Below are 17873 nucleotides of genomic sequence, written 5' to 3' on the forward strand. Positions count from 1 at the left end.
ATTCATTCTTTCCCTCAAAAATCTACTCAACACATAAAAACAGCAGTTAAGGGTACTGAATGATACTACAGGGCAAGAGTTCACTAAGCTATTGCTGTTAGTGAAGAAACAACATAACCAGATTTGCTGCAATGGCAGTAGATTGCAAGGCAGAGGTTACTATTGTATACAGAAGGCAAGAGTGTTTAATGACAAGAAAAAGTCTATTAGCAGTTAATCAGGAGACAAAATGAGCAACTAAGCTTGCAGGGAATAGCATAAGGACCAGCAAAATGGCAAATCAGGAAGGATTATCTCCAACTGTTCCAACTACAGGAGACTATTGCTTGCAGTATTATACTAAGTCTCAAAAAAACCCCCAACCACCAAAAAACAAATTTAAAACAAACAAAAAAACAAAACTGGGATGATTGTGTAGTATAGTTCTACTAACAAATTTGTAGCTTGGTATTTTAAAGGAAAGAGAGAAAAAGGTGGACATGTAAGCACAAAGCTAGACAGCAGGTAAGCTACAGGCACATAAGATTCCACGACAATTTCCCAACATTTTTCACATTACAGAAAGCCAGAGCTAACAGATCAGGAGAGCCTGTTACAGCTGCAGCACTGGTGCCCAGTGCAGAGGCACACACTTTAAGAAATGAGAGGAAGGGGCAGAAGAGGAATAGAATCACTCACTACAAAGCCTTGACACTGCAGTAGTTTCCAGATACTTAATTATGTATATTTAAACTCTAGGAGAAACGTCAGGTAAATCAATGTTACAGTTAACACAAAACTGTGAATAGAACAAGTTGCCTCAGCTAGTTTTAGTCAAACATATTAGAACAGTTTGCATTCCTTTTTTAGCGAGACATGAAAGCATCAAGTGCCTTTTAGCCTTTATAGAGTTGTTTCTTTCTGCTCTCTCCCAGATGCTAGAGTACCCTCCTATAGGAAGATAACTGAAGGCAGTTTCCAAGTCATGGAACCCCAGAACTGAACCAGAGAAGATGATGCTTAGATGCCCTGTCACTTACAAGCTGTACTTTTAAAACACAGTCCTTTAAATCAGGACTTTTTTTTAAAAAAAATCCTCTAAAAGCAACAAGAAAGAACAAGCACTAAAGGTTTTCCAAGAGCTCCTTTTCCCAACTGTAGCATCTGAGATCCGTAATGGAGCATGGAAGTATGCTTAAGGCTTTCTTCCTGTGCCTTAAGAATCAAAAGTTTCCCAAACACCATTTCCAGCGTAGGAAGGGAGAGGAAGTTCAGATACCAAATTCTCAGGAACAGCAAGGCTGCAATTCAGAGATGTGACCTTAAAAAGCTCCTGTTGCTTAATCCCTCTCTTAACAATAAATCCTTAATCATATTCTAATCCCTTTCTACCCCCTTCAAGAAAACATATGCTCATAATCCACAGTTCTGTATTGTGCAAGTTACTGTACTTCTGGCTGAAACGCTGCAGTGGGTGTAAAACAAGTATCGCTTTACACACTGGAGAACTTGAGTGGATGTGCTTCCCACTCCTTCCCAGAAAACCTGCAGGATGTTGGCTGAGCAGAGAATTCCAGCTGGTGTCAGTACCTCTGTCTTGCGCTCTACCTCCTTAGTGGTTATCTGCTAGTAAAAAGAGGTGAACTCCCTAGTCTAGGGGGATACTCTGTATTATTTCAAACCTAAAAGACCCTTCTGGATACAGTCCCTTTCCCAAAGGATCAGCTACATAGTGAGCTATTTAGTGCTAAAATCATCTACCTGCTATATCTTTTAAGAATTATTTTAGTATTAAGACTAAAATTTGAAGTAATCTGCTTTCCACCTCAACCATTTAAAGCCATAAGCATGTAGGCACATGACTACTTGGTTATCCAAAAAGCTTTCAAGGACACTTGGGGCATACGGTAAAGGTTAATTTCTGTGTTCTTAAAGGGCTGAACAACCAGCAGGATAAAGAGGAATTCCCTGGTGTGCCCTCAGACAAGCTGCTAGCCGCACGACAAGGGCAGCAAGAAGAGACAGGGCCTCAAGCAATGTCACTTCAATGAGTTGATGACTGCCTGGCAAAACCCTTTGAGTCTCTTTCATGCCATATTAAGTCTTCTTACTTCTCACCTCCAAACCTTAGCCTTGAAATCAAGAATATAATGGTTTTAACAGTGTTTCTAAACAGATGCCCTACAGAGAAGCTGGTAGTGAAACAGGCAAACAGAGCTTAACCCACTTGAAACCCTGGTTTAGACAGTCTGAAGAAACCTTGACATCTTTTAGACTGAGACACAACCAGTTTGGCATTCAGCTCAGACCACATGAAACTCCCCATGGCACCAAGATGATTAAGTCAAAACACCCAAGGGTGCTAACAGAGTCAAGATATTGTTGGGGAGAAAACCAGGGAACAACTCAGACTAATTTGTATCAGCAACAAAAAAAGCAAGACACAGTTAAGACAACTTTCACAAGTGAAGTCCTGCTTACCCTGTGTAGGCAAGGCAGGTCATTTGTAAGATCCCCATCAAACCCTGGCAGTTCCCCAAGACAAAACTGAAGCTATAACCAAAAAGAAACCAGTTTTTAATTGTTTCATAGCACAGGTGCATGGAGGTGGAGAGGAACACATGGCTGTTATACATGAAAAAAGGGTTTTTAAATACACATAGCATGCTAAAAATCCTAGACAGTAAGATGTAACTTCCTTCTCAACAGGCCAGTGCCATAACACTTTATGATTACACTTTTATGTCTGAGACTAACATACTCAAAATGAATGACAAATAGGGCCTTAGAAGGTTTGCTTGTGTGTACGAAAACATTACAGAAGACAAGGACTTTCCTCTTCTCTTGTCTTAGGGTGCATAAAATTGGTAACAGATTCGATCCAGAGGGAAAAAACATGCTGTTGAAAAGACAACACCATTTGCATTAAAAGGAAAAAAATCTCTATGCATTGTAAGAGACTACAGAAACCAAAGAACTTACTACACTGGGTGACTGAACACTAATTCCATGACATCAGACCGTTCAGGGTAGACTGTAACGTGTTACCTACTTTTCCAACTGGGACAAGAGAGTGGAAGTAAGATGAAAGACTTAACATCTCTTCTAATGTTAAGTCAGTAGATTGATCTATGGAACACTGCAGCCTTTCAGAGACTGTGCACTATACAGTATCTAACTTGGCAAATTAACATGCCATTTGAAAAACATTCAGAAAACTTTGCCTCTTATGGAGGAAACAAGCTGCCAACCAGCTGAGTGGCATCATCTCCTCCGTGCAAGATCCAAGGCATAAACAGGAATCCAAGATGACATTGCCTCTTCAATTCCTTCCTCTCAAACACCCAATTTCCAGGTGTGTTGGACACTATGCATACGTAGGTAGTTTCTCCTAAGGTCTCTCTTGAGCTATACAGCCTGTTGGTCAAGAATCTGTCTCCAGTTGCAGGTAACATGGTATCTCTGAAGTTAACCATCCCCCACCCCTCCCCTCCCCTGCCCTGATATTGCAGCTCCACTGCAAAATATCCTACACTCAAAAGGAAAAGGAAGGCAGAACAGGGAGAAAACCCACAGCCAACACACACAGTAAGCCATCACGGATATTTTGCACCTTGATGCATGAAATCTAATACCTCTTAAGTCCACCTGCATAATAATATAGTTCAGTAGAACCATGAAGTTGTGCAAGTAAATTTAAATACCATACAATTATTTCCAGTGAATATATAAGATAAAGAACAGTAAATACCAACTTTTACCCATACACACAAGACAAACCAGTATTTCATGTGTTGCATATCATTATAATTATGCAGTTCTAAATACCTCAGACAATGCTCAGGAATATTTTCTTCCTCTTTCCAAGCAGGGATAAAGACCAGTCTCTTAAATAGCAGGTTTACAAGTGCAAATGTTAGCGAAGTATCTTCCCAAGTGGTGGCAATTAGCAGTATCATAGTGTAGAAACCTAGATAGGCATGCCTTCTTTCTTCATCACTGGATGTCTGGAAATCTCAGGCAAGTAGCTAGTACACGTACAGCATTTAAGTGCTGTACCTGCACAACACATACCATGAAAAACAGCATGCGGGCCTATTAAGGTTTCTTGCAAATAGGCAAACTGACCGTACAGCACGTGGACATACTTGTGCTGAAGGAATACGGCAATCTTAACAAATAAGAGAAAGCAGTGGTAACAAGAATACTATTAAGCAAGCAGTAGTATTAAGCTTGCATCCTCACTTCTGCAGGTCTAATCCTTCACCAAATAAGCAACAGCTACCATTGTACTTGTAGTAAAAGACTTCTGCCCTGAGTTGCGATGCATCTGCACAGATGAAGCAATCTCATTTCAACCTTAGGCATCAGGCCTCTTCATAGCCACATGTAGCGATTAGGTATCCGGTAACAGGAAAAATAAACTCATGTAGCAGCATCACAAAGGCACTGAAACTGCTCTCTCTTCTTCCATCTTCTTCCATGCATTAGTGTTCATTGGTTCCAGGCCCAAAAATAAAGATTGATATTGTGCTAACTGATGGAGTAACTGTAGTCCCAGCTCCTGGTAACTGTTTTTGGAAAATTTTCAACTCTGATTAAAGAAAAAAATCCTACAGGCTCCAATGCTCAGAGCTGACATGCTAACACCTTGCTGTCTGCGTTTCTCTGTCCTCTACAAGTTACTTAAGTCAACTTAAGTTCAGAGACCGTGGAGAGGAGAGGATAACTCTGGGAGGGTAAGTAGCACAAACAACTGGAAAGATATTTGTTCAATTTTTTATATTATTCTTCAGTACCTAAAAACATCAACATGTCAAGAACACAGCACTTAGAGCCAGTTCTGTTTCTTCTCTCACTGAGTAACCTGTCTGATGGATCAGACCTCATCTAATAACATATTTTATGTGGCCCCATGTGACAGACTAGGCATACAACAAAATTTGAGCCATGTGAAATTACAACTGAATGACAAGTTGCGCATCTGAATTCTCCATAGCTTCTGTCAAAGCAGGACACAATATCATGAATATCAAGCAAATTTATTTTATGATATCAAATTATATAAAAAAATTTGATTTGCTGATGCAGGACCGCCAAAGCACGGCTTCCCTCCCAGTTGGGCTCAGCACCTTCATCTTGCTGGAACTACTGTAGCAACACATTCTGACCTGTAGGTCTGAGAAATAGTTACAGGTGTTAACTTGGAGAGGTCAGAACAGACAAGAGGCAGGTGAAGGGATGAACAAATTACAGGCCTGCAAACAATGGCTTGCAGCATGACTGAAGACAAGGATGTGGTCTATTACAATCCCCAGAAAAACACCCCATTTCCTGGTATGATGCTATTGCATAGAAGGAAAAATTACATTCTTGTGTGTATGTGTCACCAGAAGCATTACAGGCGACTGTTCTGTTCTGCTTCCCTGACGACTTGCTGGTTGGAATGCTGTCACCCAGATCTGAATGCCTCTTTTGGAAGGGAGCAAGATATTCCAGGAAAGTCTGCACTACTCTGCAGGTCAGGTGGTTTTGGGTTGGTTGTGGGGGTTTCGGGGTATTTTTGTTTCAAACTGGAGTTGATTTGTTAGCATGGCACTGATCTCTTCCAAACGCAGTTGTCTGAAACATGATGTATCTATAGAGAAGACAGCAACTTTTAAACCCACAAGGCGAAAAATACCAAAAAGCCCTCTTACTTTCTTTTCCTGTTACCCAGCCTGCAAAATAAGTGCCCTGATATCATCCACTCCAGCAATATGTAACTACTTCCACACAGCCTTCAGACAGCATAGGTTCAAGTCCTCCCCAGTGCTACATTTTTATGATTTAAAGGGTCTCCATGAACTAAGATGAGAAGGCAAATGACAAACCTGCAATTTCTTTTCTATGGGAAGGAGACTCTGATTCTCATGAGAGTGCGAGAGAGATGTACAGCACAACACTGAAGAAAGCCTTTCACATGCTCCTACTCTGCTCCCATGCCAGAATCATTTCTGTGCTACCTGCCCAACACACCTAGCATTTCAGAGAAGGCAGTGGCAGCACAGCAAAACAGTCCTGAGCGTTCCCTTCCAGACTGAAGAGCACACAGTTTGCCGACAAGGGAGAAAACAGCCTCATCAGTTCACAAAACACGAGTAGGGGATGGTCTCACTGGCATCCACTTGACTGACAAGGCAAGCTCATTGCACCCATTTAACCGACCCAGTTTCTCAGCATACCATGTTAAATCAAAAAGACCAAACTGCAAATGGAAGGACACATTCCATTTCAAATCTCGTGTTAAACATTGCTTCCTCATTGCAAATAAATGGGAACATTAAGTCACATTCCACTGAAATTCCTCCGAATCCATGAAGCACTTAAGTATTGCTGTACTTGCAACAGGTGAAATTAGAGTCGAGTAGTCTGGTCTTTGTTCCTTAAAACCTTGCTCACCTTCCCAGAAGAGGGGGAAATACCATTGAGGGCAAATACAGTTGCATATAATCTAGAAGGTAGTAGTTACTTTAAAATTGTCTAGCGTGGTTGTTAGCCTTAACTACTAGTCAACTTTAATGCAACAGCTTGTACAACCATATTTTTTTTTGTAGTATTCTTATGTATTTAAGGAGCAATAACTGTATCAGCTATACTTAACTTTAATTTCTTAACTTTACACTAAGTTTACTCAAGGCAATAGGATCCCAGGTATTTGCTGCTCTTGTGTAAGGTGAAAAAGCCTTATAACAACTTAAGAGGAAGATCTTCTGAAGAGAAAAAAAAGAAAAAAAGAAAAAAAAAAAAAAAGAGTACTTTGAGGGGAAGCCAAGAATAATTTTTAAGTGAAATTTGTAAGCTAGACTCTTTTGGATGAAGGGGGTGGGGGGGGGACGCTTATGTGTCAGGAAAACCTTGAATACCCATATCTGGGGAGTCATCCAGAAATTCCAGTTTTAGCAAAGCAGGTTGACTTTTCAGAACAAAATCCTCCCTCCCTGCCAGCATACACAAACAGATCATAAGAAAGCCAACCTATTGAGCTTGCTTTTGCAGCCAGGTCACTTAACTCTTCTTCATGAGATAGCACAAAATCTTCCTTATAATTAAGCATGAAGATAATCCTAGCACATAAGTTTAAACTTTTTTAGTTTAGATGAGCAGAAGAAGATGATATACTAAATTACCTGCCTATCTCAGTTTCCTTAACCAAAGCCTGATATATCCTCTGTCAGCACATAATAACTGCATAGCAGGCATCTGCATGAAAAGCTGAGAAGCAGCCATGGCTGTAATCCAGTTCTTTACCTAAGGTCAAGCAATAACGTCCTGCATGCCATAAGATCATGAAGATTCCATGCAGGTGTGGCAAGCTCACATGACACCACCTCCGATGGCCCCGGTTCCCAAATGCCTAGGTCTCAGCCAGACTTCCAGCACCTTCCACCACCTCTAGTCAGCTCCATACAGTTAACATTATTTGCTCAGTGAAACAGTAAAAACAAGCAAGTACTCTTCCCAGAGAAAAATCTTTCTTCACCCACCAAGGTTTCCCCCAACTCTTCCTTAACAAGCAACCTACATCATTCTGTCTTGAGTTAGGAAGAAGTAAAAAAAATTGAGACACAGATGCCTTATTAAAATTTTAATTTTTTTTTTTAAATGTTCTGGCAAGACATAAAGCAATGCAGTTTGAGCCTGAAAGGCCCCAGGATATTGCCCTTAAACAAAGCGCTTGTGCATTTAGGAAGCCCATATGTTCTTCATGCAAAACATTTGCTCTCACTTTCTGTGAGGGATCCAAGAATGGCTTACTCTGAACACAGACAACATTAAGAAGCAGAAGGAGGGTTTATGGTGTTCTGTTGAAATACATTAAGTTTTAAGACTTTCTGATGCTGTATAATACTGTTAGCATTGTTGGAATGTCTGTGTACAAGCTAGAGCCTATTCTTTACAGAAGGAACACACACCAGTGACAGCAGGCTCAGCGCGGCACTGCTGCTTGGACAAGCCATTTGCCCTCAGTGGATGTTAGGATGGATTTAGGAACACTGACTGCAGCAGCAACAAGAGGTCCTTTGTACCTAAAGGATAAATACAAAGGGAATCTACAGGCCACTGGAACAAACTCTTTCATGCACAGACTGTTTTATCATGACTGCTGTTGCATCTAATTAAACGTAATGAAGTTGCAAGACTAAGGCTTTACACATGAAGTTTAAACAAAAGCCCCACAACCAATCCTTAAATAAGCTTTATCTCACTAAGTCACTCAGAGTCCAAGTGAATCAGATCATCTTTCGTGGTCTTCCATCAAAAACATCAACATGGGGACAAGTGTAGATAAAACAGAGGTTTAAGATGTCAAGTTTTATTAGGATTTAAGAATCTTGTAAACAATGTAACATCTCCAATATTTATATGAGTCAGCTACATAAAGTAATATGATCCTTCTGTGATTCTTGTAAGGGAAAATAAAATTAAAAAAATGCGGAGTACATCATAGTCTTGATCCAGAACACAAGCACAATTTCATACCTCTGCTTGGCTTTTTCATTTGGAAGTGACAGGCACACAACAATTTACGCAAAAGTCAAACTCCACACTACCAAGTCGCAACAAACAGTGAAGAGGTCTGAAGGCATGAATAATCTAAATAAAAGCTGTAATAGCCTCAGAGCTTCCCCTGAATCCAAGGCAGATTCTACACCAATACTGGTGCCTTTTATTCCAAAACTTATGCAGAGGCATAGGTTCTAACGACATGCATGGAAAACCCAGAGCCATTCCGAAGAGTCAGAAGTCTGACAGATACTCACCTGGAGACCCAGCAGCCACACAGCCTGTCAGTGTACAGCTCTCAACACCTTCAGTAGTCCCTGCATGAACAGTACTAGCACAAGGTATGATGGTTGTTCTTCAGGGGTGGACAACCAGCACATTATATTGGAGCAGAGTGGGCTGTGTGAATGCAGGGAGAGCCTGTGACTGTAAACAAATTGTTTAGAGGAAAGTAGCCTTTTTTGGGCTGCTTGTTTCTGTAGGGAGTAGATTGTGTTTCTTCCACACTGGAGAATCAATGCTGGGGAAAGATACTTCAAACAGGACGTTATTATTTCCACTGTGTAGAACTACTCTTGAATTGGGGTTCTTTCCAAGCCAAAAAGCCTCTTCAGATACTTGTTTCCCAATTACTTGCTAGAGAAACAGTAGGCTTCTGTCACTTCAAGTGACAGCAGAGTTTGCGTTTCAGTTTGTACAGCCAAGTTTCTACAGTTTCTGTGACTGGTGTTTTAGGCCAATAGCTCAAAGAAAATGAGATGTCTAGCTGGAACTCCAGGTAGTCAATTGGCAGGCAAGCCAGATTAGTAGCTTTGAAAAGGCTTCTCTCAGAGACCTAAATTATTATTTAATCTCACAGGATTATGCCGTGAGCGTTTAAGGGGACCAAGAACCAGCTGTTGGAGAAATGTTCTCAACAACCATGCTCTTCCTAGATGGAGATGTTATAGGACACAAAGCAGTATTTTCATCAGATGCAAACTGGAAAAAGCTCAAGGATGTTCAAAGGCATGGAATAATTTCCATGCAAGGATCAACTAAGCTAGTTAGGACTTCTCAGTTTGCAAGAAAATTAACTGAGGCTAGGATATAAGAGCACATAAATTAATGAGTTACATGAACAGGGTGGACAAAGACCACATGTTCATTGCGCTATCAATAGTATAACTAACAGGGCATCACCACTCTGAACAAGAAAAAGGCTTTTTAAATAGTGTTGTAGCAAGGAGTTTTTTAGATAACTTTCCAAACAGTGTGAAGGTTATCTAGGACAGCCTTTGTTAAAGCATACTGTGGATGCTGGAATTCACATGGCTTCAAGGGGAAACCGGACAAGTTCACAGAAATCCATTTAGTAACTCATTATATAGGAACTTCCAGCCTCCAAAACCTCTGCAGCAGCTCAGAGGAAAGCAATGATGTGTATCTTTGAAATACTCTTCCTTAGGCATCAGCTTTTGGCCAACATCAGGGGTATACTATCAGGCTACAGGGGCTTTCTGCCTCACCTACAAGGCCAGCCATGCTCTTACAGAAGTCTAAGTGCAGAAGGGACATGAACCCCATTTACTTAACAAGAAATAGCAGTTCAGCAAGTCACACAAGACCTGGTAATGATGTACATTCATTCTGCGTTCTAGATAAGAATCCATTTGTCAAAGAGGGATTTATCGATTCAATACCCTACCCTTCTGTTTTACCTGTTCCATAATCAGCGTCTTTCATTTTACCTCATGGACTTTGGTGGAACGTACCACATGGTATTTGCGAAATTTATGAGTGGGATTCTGTGATGTGATCACCTCTGATAGCTTGATAACCTGATTTACATCCTATACATTACAATGCTTACACTTCCCAACAAGGTACTTCAAACAGTACAAAACAGGTACTATTTGCTCCCTGATAAAGGTAGGTCATTGCAAGTCCTGGAATGTCACCTAAGCACAAAGAGATTGCTCTTGAGAAGCTATAGATCACACAGGGAAAGTGATTGGAAGGATCAGCAAAATACCACTTCCTGACCCCTCAAACAGCTTGAGGGCTTCTGAGATGAAACTCTTCACAGGCCCTTCACTACAGAAGTGTGATGGCAAACAAATATGCACCAGTGATTCCCAAAGCGTACCCAGAGAATAGTGTGGGCAGAAAAAGTAACTTTCAAAAGTTTCCTTGCACAGCTGCATCAGTTTTTAAAGGCAAAAGCTATTCTCTCCTACAGCGAGATCACTAAATATCAATTACGCAAAGCCACCCTCTAATTCACACCACATACTTTGTACACCAGGAACTTTCTATGATCACTTATATCTACAAAGACAAAAGGTTGTGAAAGCTTAGCTTGCTTAATTAAAGTGTACTCGGCAAGATGTTAAGAGTAACTTTAGCTCCCACAAAGAGCTCTGAAGCCCAGATCTTACCATACAGACTTTTAAGTCCTCTACCGGGCTACACTGGTTAAATTCAGGCACCCCAGTATAAATGTGAGATTCTTTAATCTCTACTTCTTCAGGCAGCAGGCAGCTCAGATCTGCTCTATGCATCTGCAGAATGGTGGTCTCTTGGCAGAACTGAGCATCTCTACACCCATTTCATAAGTGTGTTCAGGATTCATCAACTGGATGCCTATTGACTCATCCCCAGAGAAGCCTCTCACACACATTACACACACAGAGGCTGTAATAATCACAGCAAATACAGATAATTTCATGTAAAATCAAGACAGGAAGAGATGGTGATAGTGATGCCTCTGCATTTTACAAAACAGCTAGAGCTGTTCATGAAACTGGGAGGGAGAAGCAAGAGCACAATAACCCTCTCTCAAAAAGGGCAATTCCACACTCCCTTCCCAAAGCTAGCAGGCGGCTACAGACTTACTGTAGGGGTGTCAGCACCTCTTCCGTTGAGCCTACACAGTAAGTAGCCAAATACAAGTCTTTGGTCATCAGGCAACAATTTCTCTAGCTTAGTCAATTAGAAGATGAATCCTGCATGTTAATTCTTAGACTTCGGATTTTTACTTTAATTGAGAGCTGATAGTATCAGGTGCTCATCAGTCCCAGCTGAGCACATGGCTGCTACTCATGCGCTCTCAAAGATGAGAGCGGATGCAGAGAAGGCAGGTGATTTTTCCCCACTATGAAGTAGGAATTAGGAGAAACAAAATCTGGATCTGAACAGATGAGCAATATGGAAGCAACATGGTTAGCTGCTGTACTTGAGCTACGTCTTGTTTCCAGCCTCACATAGCAAAAATTTTCTCCCTTTCCTAGGGGAAAGGATCCCATACATGGCTCAGTAAAAGCCAGACACTTCAGTTACTTCTGCAAAAAGCTGCACTGCTCAGCTCACAGGCTAAATTTTTATCTAATGCTGAAACCAGGCTTCAAAGCAAGCACACAACACAGCTAAAATACATTACTTAACAGTGTGCAGTGTGGTTCACTGATCTTAGGCAGCACTGCCTTCCTTCAAGGTCAATTGAGTGATTATGGGATTTGCAGCGTGCATAAAGCTCTTTGGACAGAGTGCCAAACAAGAACAACAGTGATTCGGGAATCTTCAGTGGTCATCAAGACGACTTATTCTCAAAAAGTCCTGACATACCACAGCTTTTTTTCATGGACTGAGGAAGACGTTCATGTAGGCGGAGGGAGGAAGAACAGGAAGGCTTATCTCCCCCCCTCTGCCCTTTAAGAAGGCTAAGAAATTCTTTAAGCAGTGACTAACATAACAGTTAACACCCTTGATTTCTCTGGAACAGCTAACATCCCAGAACAAACTGCCCTCAGAAATGCTTACTCAGCTCATGCAGTAAATAAGGTTTTTGGCACAACTGTGAGCTCATTCTCTTACAACTTTAGTTGCGAACTACTCCTTAAATTTACTGTTAATAGGACCCTCCACCTTCCTTTTGCAGCTATGAGTGGGAGTTCTCACATTTGGCATAGGGAAGCTTCCTTACATTTCCATTTTGCACCACAGATACACCTCCTGGTATCAAGTATGCTATACACCAAATCATCCGATGTACTGCAATTGGTGCTTACAAGGAGAGTGTAAGATTTTATTCCTGGCTAAATCTATAACTATCCATAAGCTAAGAGTATTTTAATTAATTATAAGCACTTAAGGATATGAAAATATATTTTTATTTCTGTCCAGTTCTAGCAATCTGCTGTGAAGAACTCAGACAAAACTGCTATGTGTAGTTAAAAGATACATAATCAAGAATAAATTAGGAATATCTGAGAACAATTATTATTTGTATTTAGCATAAATTCCTGTCACTACATTTGCATCTCTTTGGCCTAGCTTGTCATAAACCTGTTGAACTTATGATGCCATAACCTGTTCACAGACAGCTGAAGGTTTGGCAGAAGACTTGCATGCTGTCTTCAAGGACTTTTTTTCAGAATTCATGTATATTCAGCATCAAACAGGTATGGAGGACTTGTCTAACCACCTAATGCTTAGCACACACTAGCACATTATTAACAACAAAACGGGTGGGAAAAAGCTTTTGAGTCATCGGTTCCTGTTCCCCACTCCTACAGGCAGCAGCATTAAATCGTCTCCTTGTCAAGCTTTATGTTAAGGGATGTTAGGTCCTGGAACAGTCTCCTAATAAGAGCAACAAGGAGTAAAAAAACCCCACTCCTACCCACCCACAACACCAACACCACCAAATCCAAAAAAACAAACAAAAAAATATCCTAAACCACACCACACACACTTGACTGCTCTAATGTTTAAAAGTCTCTTGAGCCACGAGTTCTGCTTAGAGCAATTCTTCCTCTTCTTTGGCATTTGAACCTTTACATTTTATACAGGTGAAGGAAGAGGTAACTTCTTTAATTCTGCCATGCTAAACCAGCCAAGCACTCTCTTATTGTGAAGTGGTTTTCTGCCTCTAGTCATCCCCAAACCCTTCTCTACATTCAGCTTTGAATTTGTCTCTTCTGGACACAGGTAAGGGCAACTTATATTCAAGGAAAGAGTTCGCTAGCACCTTCTATTAATGCTTTCTGTTAGAGAAACCCTATGCATTGCAGATGGCATGCACAAGACAGTCATACTACCACCGATGAACCCATATCCTCCCATCCTATATAGTGAGGCACCTTCTTCCTCCACACCTCCAAGTTTAACTATTGCAATGGGACCTTCTTGCCCCAGCCCTTCAACCCCCTGTATATGGTGGTCCTCTGCATCAATAATACCTCCCCCTCAACAGCACGGCATTAGCAGATTTCATTAGTATGCTCAGCTTTCTGACCACAGGCTATTAGTAAAGGTATTAAAAAATGGTGCTTCTGGATGTCATTCACTTTATTTTCTCTTCAGCACCAGAAGCTGTTAGACTGCATTTACTGCTGTGCTCTCCTTACACATTTTATACGCATACACACAAGTATTACAGATTCTTGTGTGACACTACATCAAATGCTCTACTGCAAAGCTGACTTCATTTCTTGTGAAGCTTTAATTTTTTTTTTCTCCCAAGAGGAAATTAAAAAAAAATAAATAATCTACCTTCGATAAAGTAACTGCTGGTAGGTCAGATCAAATTAACAGGTCTGCAGACCAGAGATCATATTCCCTTCTTCAGTAAGCACTGTTCATTAGCCCACAGCCATGCTGTTCTTGCCACAATTTATTAGACTGGTTTGTTTTGCAAAAGGATGTAATTCAGCTGAAACACCATCCATTCAGTGAGTCAAACAGAAATAAACTGGTAACACACACCTAAGAAAAACACGGAGTGCATGCAGGCACTACAGCAATGAAAAGATGTAAAGCTGAGCAAATAAGTTTATTTAGCATTTCACTTGTTTCCAGATAGCATAGCAAGATTTGGACAAGATGACATCCCTTGCATTTCCTTACATAATAATTCACCACCTGTGAAGCCTAATGAACCTCTGTACAGACTAGATGGAAATTATGTATCTGAACTGTTGATGAACTCCCAGCCATCAGCCCTTATGAACTGCTACAAGTTATATATTTATAGCTTACCTTAGAGAGACCTCATTACTTTGTAACTGTCAAACATGGCAGACTGACTGTATTCGAATTATAAATCAACACTTGCCTATACTAACAAATACATTTATTTCAGATATTTTTTTTTTACTGTTACTAAAATTTGAGTGCTATAAACATGCATCAGATCCCACTAATTGTGATTAAACATTACCATAAAATCTGGAATATAGTTCGCTTTCTAGCACTTTGGTACTCCATTAAAATATGTTCTAGTGTTAATGGATTTACTATTTTTTTACTGTGAAAGAATAAACTACATGATCTGTAAGCTTTGTGCATACATGCTTAATTTTTTAAAACCAACAGTTTCATATAAAAGGTTTAACTTACTGGTTTTAGGGGGTGTGGGTTAGCATTGCCAAAGTTTTGCTTTGGCATCTTAATCTTTACTTATAAACAACTGATGACCAGTGTTTCAAACTCCCACAGCAGCATGAAGTCTGCCAAGCAACATCATATTTACTTCTGCCATGCAGACAAGACACATGCAAATAAGCGTAGGTAATAAATATTTAGTAGCCATGTTAAACACCTCTCAGAAACAAACTGCTTCCCTGTGCGTCCCAAGAGTTCATGCTATCATTCCTCACGCATGCCAAAGGCTGTTGTCACATTCATCCTGAACACAGTTCTGCCTCTGGAGTGACGGCTTTACATTCTCTCCCCCGGCCCCCTGCAAACGCACAGGAATCCTATTTAGCTGTATTAAGACCAAATGAGCTGGGTTGGGAAGGATCCAAATCCAGTCTCAGTCTGAAGCAGTCAGACCAAACAGTGTGTTTTATTAAAATAACCTCTGCAAAATTCCTTTTTGTTTTACAGTAAGGTGGCAGTTAGCCCTACTGAGCAGCAGATTAAAAAAGGCACTTATATTGTACAAGCTACTGGCATGAAGCCGCGTCCATAAATCCCAGCTAGTAGGTCACATCTCAGAAATCATTAAAGTACAGCTGTCCTTCCCCAGAAGGCAGCAGTTTACACCATCCATTTCTGTTATTCAGTGGCTAGTAAGCAAAGAAACAAACAAAAATCACCATCTATGACAGAATATGAACATAGCCATGCCAGGTAAAAGGATGAATACAGCTGTTTGATTTTTGGTGGGGTTTTTTTGTTGTTGTGATGTTATTTGGTGGGGTTTGTTTTGGGTTTTTTTTGTTGTTGTTGGGGTTTTTTTTGTTTGTTTGTGGGTTTGTTTTTTTTTTAAGAGATTAAAGAGTCTTTCGACACCTATCCATGGCTTCCAGTACGACTTAGTCCTAAATCAGGATTTCAGATTATTCTGACCAAGATATTTCAAGAAAGCACTCTGTAATTAGCAAATGGCTAATAAGGCTGAGAGAGATTATTCACACACAACCTTTTATATCCATGCATTATAAATTATATATTTGTTCCCGCAGTTGCAGAAGGGTCCTTCCAGTATACATTTTTATATGCAGTAATATGTCACCTCCTACTGATGAAATACAGCCAAAGAAACTGAAAACGACTTGGTACCTTTTTTTTTTTTTTAGTTGGTTTACAGAAACTGCAATCTAAATTAACCTAACCACTTTTTTCTTTTTTTTTTTTTTTTTTTTTGGGGGGGGGTGGAGTACATTAAACCTAACTTTAATGTTATGGTGGTAAAACATCAATTGCTTATTACCATAAAGATAAGCCTGTTAACTCTCATTTCACAGAGTGCAGCTAATACTCGCTTGAGTCCTTCACTGTGCTGTATTTTAAGAAATACTGCCTCTATTGAAAATAGACAGCAACAACAATTCGTTCTGATTATGCTCATCAGGGCTCAAAAGTGTGCCTGGTCCAACGACTGCTCAAGGCTTCGCATCAGGCAGTTGGTTCCCCAAGGGAATTAATAGTTTCTAACCAGCAGACTTTAAAACAAGCAAAATATGCACTATGAGATTCGGGGGGGGGGGGCGGTTGTTGCATCAAGAAAGTGACAGGGACAAAAAAAGATAGTCAAGTTTGTTCAATTTAAAAAAAAAAAAAAGGAGACAAAAAGAAGAAGCAGGTTTTTGATAGTGACTAGTAAAGAGCAGCGTGGAGAAGTGCGTTAAGAGTCCCTGGCATTAGCTTTTAGCAAAGCAAGGGGAAAAAAGTTTCTCCAACGTTTACAGGCACATGCACGTTTCCTGTAGAAAAACGCACAGGCCATGCAAATACTGAATGGAGGTCTGCGCAGTTTGGCTCTCTCTCGTTAGCGGGAGTGTGGTAAAAGCTCTTTCAGAGTTGCTGGGGTCGTCCGTATGTTTCTAGCGCGGCAGCGCTGCAGAAGACGGAGCGATCCACCCTTTGATCCCTCCAGCACCCTCCCGGAGCTCCCTCCCCTGCCGCCGCAGCGGGGGGGCGGCGGGAAGGCGAGGCCCCGCACCCCCAGCCCACCGAGGGGCCTCCGTGACGCCGGCGGCACGCACGGCCGAAGCGAGCCGCCCCGGTGAGCCCTCCCGCTTCCAGCGGCCGCTTGCTCGGCTCTGGAGCGCCCGTGCGAACCGGGGGGAGCCCGCGGCTCCCGCCGCGCACCGCGGAGAAGTTCTGCGGGTGCTCGGTCCGGAGAGCCCCGTCCCGGTGCGGGGAGCTCGGGCCAGGGGCGCGGCGGGGACCCGGGCCCAGCCCTTCCAGCGCGGGGCAGCGGGACCCCGCAGAAGCCGCCGCCGCGGCACCGGGAGCCGACCGCCCCGTCAGGCGCCCGGGCTCGGGCAGCCCCGAACGGCCAGCGCCCGGCGGGCCCCGGCACGGCCCCGTAGGGCGCTTCCCCCACCCCGTGCCCCGCTTACCGGCTTCGGCATTTTGAGGGGTCCCGGTGCTTCTCCTGCTCCCAAGACAAACGCTCACGCAGCGGCTGCCTCGCCTCAGCCGAGCGCCTTGTGAGGAGGAGGAGGAGGAAGGAGCCGCTCCCGGCCACGGCAGCAGCACAGCCCACGAGTGCGGCGCCGGCCGCCCGGCGGCGGTTAAGTACGCAGGTGGGGCCGCCGCGGTGACTCACCGCCGCCGGCCATTACCCGCCGCTCCCCCCGGCGCTTTCCGAGCGCGGCACCGGCCTCCCCCGGTCGCCGGGCACCCCTGCCGGCCTCGCTTCGACGCCCACGGCGCGCAGGAGGGACCCGGGTCCGGAGCCGCCAGCCAGCCCCCGCGGCGTGAGAGGCAGGCGGGGCCGCCCGCCAACCGTCGGGCAACAGGTGCTGCTGGGCGGGGGCGGCGCCGCGCCGGTGGCCCGCCGGGCAGGGGCAGGGGCAGGGGCAGGGCCGCGGCGGGCACTCCTTGCGCCGCCCGTTCCGTGCCCCCCA

At 42.7% G+C, this 17873-nt stretch overlaps 1 protein-coding gene across 1 annotated transcript in view; it reads right to left on the bottom strand.

Moving 5' to 3' along the window:
* Nucleotides 1-17650, bottom strand: part of EZR (ezrin) — a 36038-nt gene extending 18388 nt beyond the window's left edge. Inside the window, exon 1 of the mRNA XM_056342885.1 lies at nucleotides 17364-17650. Coding sequence (XP_056198860.1) covers nucleotides 17364-17375 — 12 coding nt within the window. The 5' untranslated portion in view covers nucleotides 17376-17650. The remainder of the gene's footprint in view (nucleotides 1-17363) is intronic.
* Between the last annotated feature and the right edge of the window lie 223 nt (nucleotides 17651-17873).

Source organism: Falco biarmicus, chromosome 6 (assembly GCF_023638135.1).
Source record: "Falco biarmicus isolate bFalBia1 chromosome 6, bFalBia1.pri, whole genome shotgun sequence".
Lineage (NCBI taxonomy): Eukaryota > Metazoa > Chordata > Aves > Falconiformes > Falconidae > Falco > Falco biarmicus.